This window comes from Pteronotus mesoamericanus, unplaced genomic scaffold (genome assembly GCF_021234165.1).
Source record: "Pteronotus mesoamericanus isolate MK-2021 breed Mesoamerican mustached bat unplaced genomic scaffold, CSHL_Meso_final contig_1108, whole genome shotgun sequence".
NCBI classification, from domain to species: domain Eukaryota; kingdom Metazoa; phylum Chordata; class Mammalia; order Chiroptera; family Mormoopidae; genus Pteronotus; species Pteronotus mesoamericanus.
The window spans coordinates 206164-216318 of record NW_026555016.1 but is presented as its reverse complement, the minus strand read 5'-3'; the positions used below and the strand labels follow the sequence as shown (position 1 = coordinate 216318).

At 40.7% G+C, this 10155-nt stretch overlaps 1 protein-coding gene across 1 annotated transcript in view; it reads right to left on the bottom strand.

Annotated features, from left to right (window-relative positions):
* Positions 1-1614: 1614 nt before the first annotated feature.
* Positions 1615-10155, bottom strand: part of VPS45 (vacuolar protein sorting 45 homolog) — a 57855-nt gene continuing 49314 nt past the window's right edge. The window contains exon 15 of the mRNA XM_054575207.1: positions 1615-2225. Coding sequence (XP_054431182.1) covers positions 2138-2225 — 88 coding nt within the window. The 3' untranslated portion in view covers positions 1615-2137. The remainder of the gene's footprint in view (positions 2226-10155) is intronic.

The following is a 10155-nucleotide window of genomic DNA, read 5'->3' as shown; positions in this document are numbered from 1 at the left end:
AAAGGATTCTTCCTTTGGCTGTTCACGCAGCCTGCCCAGTAGCTCTATTCTTCAATTGACTATTTTATAAGTAACTTCACGTAAGTGAGGGAGAAGGGCCTGTGAATTGCTGCCTGCAAGTTTACTGGACAGGACCTAGTATCCAAACATTTTTTTAGCTAAAAACAAGTACCGTAGCTTTTGTAGAATGAATGAGACAGAGAGATTTTGACTAGGGCATTTCAATCTATGGAAAACAGGTCATTAAAATCATATGGGACCTTAGTTAAAATGATGTTTTTAAAGGGAAAACTAAAGGGCCAGTAACAATGTAATTAGCTTGGTGAATCTTAAATAAAAATGTGAGTCCTTGATCCTTATACAAAGAAATGCCTACTTCTGGTATCAAATATCTGAGGGTAAGACTCATTTCTTAGACTCCTTGTTATTGTTAGTTGAATAGGGATAATGGAAGCAGGCGAAGAGTGAGGAGAATGATAAAAGTTTCTGTTCTTATTCCAGAGTTATTTTGCCAAGAGGAAGGGCAGGGCAGGTAATCCTGCTTGGAGGAGGGAGGTTTCTATCTATCTGAAAAGAATGTAACTTATAAATGTTGCATTCAAAATACTGCCTCCCTAGGTCTCACTTTTTTATCATTATTAAAAAATTAAAGCATTTTTTAAAAGTACTTGTATTGACCACAACAAAAAGAAAACAACCTAGAGCTTAGCTCTTCGCTATAACATGGATGAAAGCCCAGAACAGAGGCATCCAACCCAGCCGATCCATGGGCCACGCGCAGCCCAGGGTGGCTGCGAATGCGGCCCAACACGAAACTGTAAGTTTACTTAAAACGTTATGAGATTTTTTTCGTTATTACATGTCTCAATATACTCAATGTGTGGCCCAAGACAACTCTTCTTCCAGTGTGGCCCAGAGATACCAAAAGGTCAGACATCCCGGTAGGGTTTCACTGAGCTTAAGGTAAAGAAACTGCTAATTAATGCAGGGGGTGGGTTGACAGGAACCCAATCATTTTGCGCGGTGCTTTTGTATCCCCAACCCGGAGGAGGAATCCACCGTATTAACTACTATTAGTTAATTTCATTGAGTGCTTTGGTGTTCTAAGTGCTTTGTATGTACTATCTGATCTCATTTAATCCTTTCAATCCTGTGAGGAAGGTACTTTATTACTCTTGTTTTATATATGAGGAAACTGAGCCACAAAGAGACTAAATGACATTCCCAAAGCCACATAACTGTATACAGATTTGAGCCTTGGTTAGCTAATGCTTGAGAGTGTTTATCAACATAACAGAAAGGCCAAAAAAATAAATAAATAAATAAATAAATAAATAAATAAATAAAATTGGAAAGACTCACCAGGAAGGGATCGCACTGTGGTGTTTTGCTATGGCTTGAGGATGCCACCGTTTCCTGGCATTAGTGACATCATCAATTTCCACTGTTTTCAAGAGAAGTGAAACTGACACCAGAATTTATTATTGCCTTGATTCACTTCAAATATCCTTAGGGTAGAGGCGATGCCTTCTCCATGTTTGGGTTACAGCCAGCTCATGCCTCACCTCATGAATTCCCATCAATAGTTACTAACCCCAAGCAAAAACAAATCACTTGTATCTTTTCACAAAGTAGATTTTTATTGTGGTCATACATGGTTTCTCAGCGCCACAGAAAAATGCAATTTTTAGATGGCTCTACAGAAACATGATGAGTTTTCAGAAATGACCTGTGCAGGAATGTGGTTAATACAAAGTAAAAGGGGTCAAGAGGAGAGAGAATGTGTAGCATATACATCAAATGATTGCTTCTTAAAACTCCTCTAAGCTCTCACAACCCTTTTGTCAAGTAAGATCCCAACAAAATTCATCAGAAACAGAAGAGATTGTGCTATTAAATACAAGGGATACATTTATTTATTTGGTAAAGAAACCACGAGAAAAGTGGGTTTGGGATGAGCTTAGATTTATTCTCAACTCATCACCAGAAGTCTTGGTGTTTGTGCCAACGGTTCAGGGACCAGCAGGCTACCTGCAGAGGGGTTCCAAGGATGAGCACAAAACCCAAGGCTCTTCTCCTCCAGCACTTCTGGTCAGTGGGAGCGCCACGCCGTTCTCCTTGCCTCTCTGCCACCGGTTCACCTTCTGCTTGCTGACCTTGATGGAACCTGAGAGCTCTCCTTGCTTCGGCTGTGTAGTCCAGAAGACAGAACTTCCTCTAGGAAACTAATCAGTAGTTTGGAGGTTACTCAAAGGAAAAGGTAAAAAGCATCTTCCAAAACAGAATACCTTGCTCAAGACATCTGACTAGATGGAAAGGCATGACCAGCGTGCAGGAAGCACTGGTCTGATACTGGGGTGTGGGACCGAAGCCTCCGTTCAGCACTGAGCATCCGGACCAGAGGGAGAGCTCTCTGGGCTCTTTCCCAGGTGCTCACTGGGTTCGTTAGCATTAAACTCGTAAGATCTGTTAAGAGTAACATTTCAAGTTTGAAATATCTAGTTAGGGACTCAGAATGTTTACAGGCGAGGCTACTGTATTAACTCAGAACCATGTTATGACAGCACCACTTACCATTATTATTTTTTGGCCCAATCCATTTTATTGAGGGCCTTTGGGGGAAGTTCAGAGGGGAGGGAGGACAGTAAGATCCCATGTCCTTGGCCTGGCCGCCCGGGATCTCCTCAGCTTCACAGCCACCAAAGCTACCCATATTCTCTTAACTGCCTCAGAACTTATATTGCGCTTCCAGTCTCTTCTCTATTCAACCCACTCTCCCAAGTGGCACCAGAGTTAATTTTCTAAAACGCAGGCTATGTCCTATTGCATAATTTTCCTGCTTCTGCTTTAAAACTTTTTTTGCTTATAGACTAATGTACAGTCTATAATCGCAGCCATTCTTACAATCGAGGCCATTCATAATGTGGCATAATAACTAATGCTTGTATTTACTTTGTTCTGAGAGCCATTTTAAGACACACATGTGTGTATATATGCATGAAATAGATGCTGTTACTCCCATTTAAACAATTAAGAAACCAAGCTATAGAGAAGTGAAGTGACTCGCCAAGGTCACAACAGCTAAATTGCTTAGCTGGGATTCAAACCCAGGTTCTAGAAGCCGTGCCCTTCTGCACCACACAAAACCGTCTCTCGCTTGTCTGGCTCCACTTCCCTCCCTGCAGCTTATGTGCCACCCATGCCCAGCCTCTCATTGCTCCCTAAACACGTGTGAGCTTTCACACCTTTATGCTTTTGCTCTTGTTATGCCCCATGTCTGAAATGATAGACTATCCTTTTTGGGTGAAATCCTTTTTATTCTTTAAAGCGGAGGATTAAAAGTCACCTTTTCTGTGAAGCTCTCCTAGACTCCTTCACGTTGAACTAGTCATGCCCATCACGATGACTATCACTTGGCCCTAGTACTACTTCGACATTGTATTACTATGGACCAGGTGCTCTACGTGTTACTGTTGCCAAAACACAGTGGGACTGTTGCCCTTTAGGGTGGAACTAAGGCTTGTTCTGCTTGGATCTCCAGGGCTTAGCACAGAGGCTGACACCTAGTGGGTGCTCAATAAAGGAATGCTGACTAAATGAATTAACTAGCATAGCTACCCACTGGTGAAAGAACCATCTCTGTGGTAGGAGTTTTGGGCAGTGTGTTTAAGTATGTTGGACTTGCTCTCAGGAGACAGATCTACAGCAGACAGAGGTTGGAGGAATGAGCAGGTACCTTGTTATTACCACTGTTTCGTAGTTTTAGATCTAGAAGATTCTGAACTTAGAGGATTTAAAGTTTAAACTCCTTTGCAAAAGAAGAGAAAATGGTGAGGTAGAGGGAAAGGAATAGCAGCAAATCTAGCCTGGCCTCTTGGAGGTCAGAAAATGACTTTTAGGAAGAATGAAACATATGTGTTGGGAAACACTAGAAATCTATTAGGTGACCTTTGCTTCACTTCAGGCTCTGCTACATGGTGAAGGAAAAGAGTAACTTCCCTGAAATTATACTTAATAATTATCCTCTGTGTATCAGCAAGACCCCACATCCTTGACTGCAGGGAAAACACTATTTATATTTTCCAAGCCTAATTTTGTTTCCTAGGGCCATTGTGGCTTTTAAAAAGGTATCTATTTGGGGCCTTTGATGACTCATGGCAGAATGCTTAACAATTACGGGCGATGAACATATTGGCTTCTGTACCCCAGATTTAGACCATGTTTAAAAACAACAATAAAAAATGATTTTTCTTTTCTAGGGTTGCTTTAAATCAGTCTCACTTAAAAAGGAAACTCAAAAATCCCCTTCTCTGTTGGCGCTATAATCCAATTCAATTCAGTTCATAACAAGTGTTTACTGAGCATCTGCTACGAAGTAGGCACTGGAGCTAGATGGTCGAATGGACACTTGTGCTGCGTTCCTTTAAGGGACTCTCACCCAGAGGCAGACACACAGTCACAGCTCGATGAGACCTGGCAGAATGGAGCGGCGCCAGGCGCTAACGCAGGGGCTGACGCCACGGCGCGCCCTGGTTTGCACTGCCATGGAGGGCGCTTCCCCACGCGGAGCAAAGGAGGAAGGTGGGCAGACAGAAGCCCTGATTTTTAAAAGTCAACCTCAAAAAAGTCTTGCATCCCACACGGAAAAACAACACTTTGAAGTCTTTGTAAGGGAGTAGAGACCGACACAGGATTTAAAATTTTAATTACTAAAGTAATTGAGCAGAACAACTGTGTTCCTAAACAAAGCTGTAACAGCAGGAAACAGCTCATCTGTCTGTCTCTTCCTCTTTTTTCACTATACTCCACAGATAGAAATCACATGTGATCTTCTTCTTATACCAAAGATACCAAAGGAATCTAGACTCAAATGTGAAGAGGGTTACAAAGTAAAAAAAAAGAGTGGAATTTCTAGGGGGGCAGGAAAATAGAAAAGGATTTTAGAGAAAATAATGAGAAAAACCCTCCAAGATAGTTCCTTTAATGGAGTAGTAAGGCTTCTAATTACAGCCAAATACTGAGCTAGAGATGCTGGGATATGGTAATGGTGAGAGACGGGCCGGATAAAACTTTTCATACCGGACACTCCCAATTACCACGGCTTCCGGTTTTCCGAGCCACTACTGTGTTTCGTGCCCTCTGCTTTTGCATGAAACTACTCTCTCTGCCTAGAAGGCTGCCACCTCTTGCACTTTATGTAGCGAAACTCTGCATCTTTTAAAACTCAACTCTACCTTATCGCTGCCCGAAGGAATTCATTCGTCTGCACATCCATTTTTCACATAAGCCTGAGAGTTTTTCCAGGGCACAGCACTACCGGGATACATTCTTTTTGTAACAACTTTAAAATAGTACCCTTAGAGATCAAATCTTAATTCCTCCTCTCCCCATTCTTTTTCCAGAGATAACAAGTTGATCAACAATTGTTTATTAAGTGCCTACTATGTGCCAGTGTTCTAGAAGCTGAGAATATACTAATAAGTAAAAAAAAAAAAAAATCTGTCCTCATGTAATTTATATTCCAATGGGGGAGGAAGGAAAATAAACAAAATAATTAAAATACAATAATAACATAACAATAATAATGGTGAACACATATCACTTATTATATATGAGGTACGGTTCTAATGAGATAGAAACTACTCCACTTTATGAAGAAACTGAGGCACAGAGAAATCAAGGTCTTACATCTTGAAAGTGAGAGTTGGGATACTAACCCAGACAATCTGGCCTCAGACTTAGTTCTTTTTCAAAAAAAATTTACTAGGCAGGTGTTGGGGGCGGTGGAACAGGGTATAGAGAGGGTAAATGGTGATGGATAAAGACTTGATTTGGGGTGGCAAACACACACTACAGTGTACAGAGGATGTGTTGTGGAATTGTGCACCTAAAACCTGTATAATTTTGGTAACCAGTGCCACCCCAATAAATTTCACAAAAAGGAAAAAAATTATTAAATTGATTGGGGTGACATTGGTTAGTAAGATTACCTACGTTTCAAGCGTACAATTCTGTAACATTGGTTTGTTCTCCTCTCCACCATGCTACACTGGCTGCCCGGAGTACGTTAGATGAAGGCAATGCTATGGAAACAAATAAGGGAGGTTTGAAGGAGGTTTGAAAGTGGTGGTGGTGTGAGATTTTAAAGTCTAGTGGTCAGGGAAGGCCTCACAGAGGAACTGCCACCTGAGTCAAGAGCTGAGTGACGCCACAGAGCACAGTCTGGGCGAAGAGCAAAGGCAAGGCCTGGTGTGTTCAGGGACGGAAAGAAGGCAGTGAAGTGAGTAAGGTACTGGGTAGTCAGAGATGAAATTAGAGATGTTAAGGAAAGAGATGGAGGGGAGTGTGAAGAGAATAGCCCAGGATTCTAAAAATAGGAGAAATGAGCAAGAGACAGAAAAGGAATGGCCATGAGGTTGGAGGACCAGCAAAGTATAGTTTCTGGAAGCTAAGTGATAAAAGTGTTTCAGAATGAAGGGACTATGCCCTGGCTGGCTCAGTGTGGCTCAGTGGATTGAGTACTGGCCTGTGAACTGAAAGATTGCTGGTTCGATTCCCAGTCAGGGCACGTGCCTGGGTTGTGGGCCAGGTCCCCACTTGAGGGTGTACAAGAGGCAACTGATCAGTGTTTCTCTCATACACTGATGTTCCTCTCCCTCTGTTTCTCCCTCTCTTCCCCTCTAAAAATAAATTTAAAAAAATCTTTAAAAAAAACAATCAAAACGAAGGGACTGATCAACTGTGTCAAATGCTTGAGAGGCCAAATAGAATGCAAGCTAAAAGCTGACTCTGGGCTTAGCCACATGGAGCCCTGGGGAACCACATCAAGAACAATTCTGGGGACCGGTGCGGGTGAAAGCCTGAAGAGAGTGGCTTAATAAGACAAGAGGTGAGGTTTGAGAGGAATGCAGGTTTAAGAGACTAGTAAGGAGAGGAATTAAAGACAAGGAGTATCACAATTCTTGAAGAATTTTGTTATAAAAGAGAACCGAGAAATGGCACAGAACCTGAAAGAGGAAGTTGATACAGGGTTTTTAAAGATGGGGGAGAAACAGCATGTTTCTGTGCTTGTGTGAATAATCCGACAGAGAGGGAAAAACCAGTTCAGGAGCAAGGAGGAGTAGAGGTTTGGAGCGACACACTGGAAGGGGAGGGGGTGGGATGTGGTGTCCGAGGGGAAGGGCTGGCTTAGCTGGGAGCCACCACCCACTGTGGCAGGACGGAGCCAGAGGGCGGTAGCGGAAGTGGGAGCTGTTGTCCTAACGGCTTCTCTTTCCAGTTAGTGTATATCTTGAGTAATATCTTCTTGGCCTATATATCCTTAGTATAGACTAGGTGTTAATTAAGTATTTGCCAAATAAATACATGAATCAGGTTCATATTTTGTAAAGAAGTTAAGACCCCAGCTTAAGTGTCACCTATCATGCTAAGCTTTCCTTAAATATCCAACAGCAATTTTATCAGGAACAAGGAAAAAGGCTGGCATTCAACATCTATGTCTGACAACAGTAGGAATCTCATACCCAGGGATCATCCTGCTCCTCAGTGATGTCTACTGTACCCATAAAAGACTTATTATTTCTCAAATATGCTGCACTATTTTTCCCTCCTGTCCTTAACTATGTTGTTTCCTCAGTCCTGACAGCTGTTTCTTTCAATGGAAATCTAACTTATTCTTCTTTAAGGTCTGGCTCAGATGCTATCTCCTCTGTGAAGAATTTCCTGATTACTCGGCCAGAATTAATTGTTTCTATTTAGGACACATTTTATTTAACTTACATACAGTAACACTTCTCAAATTTTTGCACCTAAAACCCCCTAACAACAAAAGAGAGAGAATTCATTAGTCTTGAGGGTATAGTCCAAGTTGGTTTACAGCTTACATCATTCTTTGCAGTCTGGTATTTTGTTTTAAAGATGCATGATTTTATTTTTCATAAAGGAATCTTTTACATTTTGAGATAAACATACATGGTCCAGCACAAATAACACCTTTTTATTACAAAATCATAAGCATGTAATTCTGTAACATAACAACAGCACACTCAAGCACACCATATGACATTTTAGGTGAAATGTTCAAATTAAAACTATAAATCAGTACATCCGTACTATTACCCTACCAATCACACTCAAGCAGGCCTTACTTCTCCTGGACCTTGTATTTTAAGGTATTTATCAGTTAAACTATTTCATTCTACCCCTGATAATACCCCCCAATTATATGAAAACTGACACTCCAAAAGATGTATCATGTTCATTTTGTGCTTTTGTGAGTATCTGGGACTAACGATATCCTAATTTGAGAAGTACACATTGGTTTGATTCTCCAACTGGACCATTAGATCATCAAAGAGAGGGACATCTTATTCTCTTTGTATTTCATCACTCCCTTGAATTATAACTTGTATAAAGCAGCTACTCAATAAATATCTTCCCTCTTGCTCCCAAACAATAGAATCATAACATTTTGTCAATATCCTTCGCTCACATTTCTTCTTGCTGCTCTTCGATAGAAGCAATAGTAATAGGAAACAAAACAAAAACCCAGCAACTCAAATGTCTATAGACAGGTGAATAGGGAAGTAAGCTGTAGTATGTTCACAAAATGGAAATGTTACACGGCCCTGAAAATGAATGAACAAGGTTACATGAACGATATGGGTGAAACTTAGAAGTGGTGTTGAGTGAGAAAAAGGACACTATTTTTATGAAGCTCAAAAATAGGCAAAACTAAACAATACACTGTCTAGAAATACATAAATAAGTGATAAAAATATGCACCGCCCCTCCCCCATTAAGGCAAGGAAACTAAGCACAAAATTTAGGATAGTGGTTGCCTGTTGTAGGGAGATAACTGATGTTAATAAGAGAGAAACCCACAAGTAGATCCATGTTGTTGGCAATATTCTAGTTCTTGGGTTAGGTGAAGGATTCTAGACTGTTGCTTATATTATTATGCTGTCTAACATATGTTACATATATTCTTTTATAAATATATTAAAATACAATACAGAAAAAAAGCTGAATGGGTTTCTTTACTCTGGAGTTTCTTGGAATCTTTATTATGCTAATGGGAATTGTGATTTTTCCCATTACAGAAGAAGGATGTAGTGTTTTCCTAACAAATTTTCTGTGGAACAGGCCTTGGGAAACACTAAATTAAGATACGAAATAGTTCCTTGATTATAACCAATTTCACTGAGGTTATTTTATCCTATGACACTTTCTTACAATGAACTTTAACTGCCTATTACAAAATACAGCTGCTCCTTCCCAGTTCCCACCTTAGTACTGGGTGCCTGGTTCATGAAAAAACAAAAAACAAAGCAAAACAAAGCAAATAAATACAGCCCTTTGCCCTATTTCTTCTCCCACTGAGAAGAAACAGGACAAAAAAAGCAACCAGTGGGATTCTGCAATGTATCCAGCACCGTGCATATATCAGTCACCGGAGCATCACGTGAGCGGAAAGGATTACCTTCATGGTCCACAGGGCAAAAGATTTGTTCCTCAGGTATAGAAGTGCAGGTACTATTGGTTACACAGAGGTCTGAAAGAGGTTATCGTCTGACAATAAAAAGAGCTACAGAAGTACTTTCTCCCCAACGGGAGCATTTGAGACTATGTCAATTTGTCAGAGCAACCGTATCAAGAGAAATAGAAATGGTGATGACCGTAAAAAAAAAATACAAGCAAGCAAGCCTCAAATAACCTAACTGTAGAGGCCTGGATGCTGATGACTCTATGCAAGTCTGTGAATTATAGAGGCCCTGACTCTGGGGACCTCAAAGGGGAAATTTTAAGGGAGCACAAATGAAAATTGAGCTACTAAAATTTTTTCCCCTCATAGACCACAAAAGTCATCTGGCAACTGGCTACCTTCACAGTAAATTTTATCACTGCCCCAACACATTCTTACTTGAGATACTGATATATTCTGCTCTTGAATTATGTGAAAGTGAGTTTTCAAAGTAAGTGATTTAGAAGTATTTGTGATGACACAGGAGGCGATAAGGAATATCCAGTCTTTTTTTACTTTATTTCCCCCAAGTGTAATAGTAATGGTGGCGGCAGCAACACTGGGTGCTTACCCTGTGCCTGGTTCTCCTCTAAGCACTTTATATATATTGAGTCATCCAATCATCACAATAA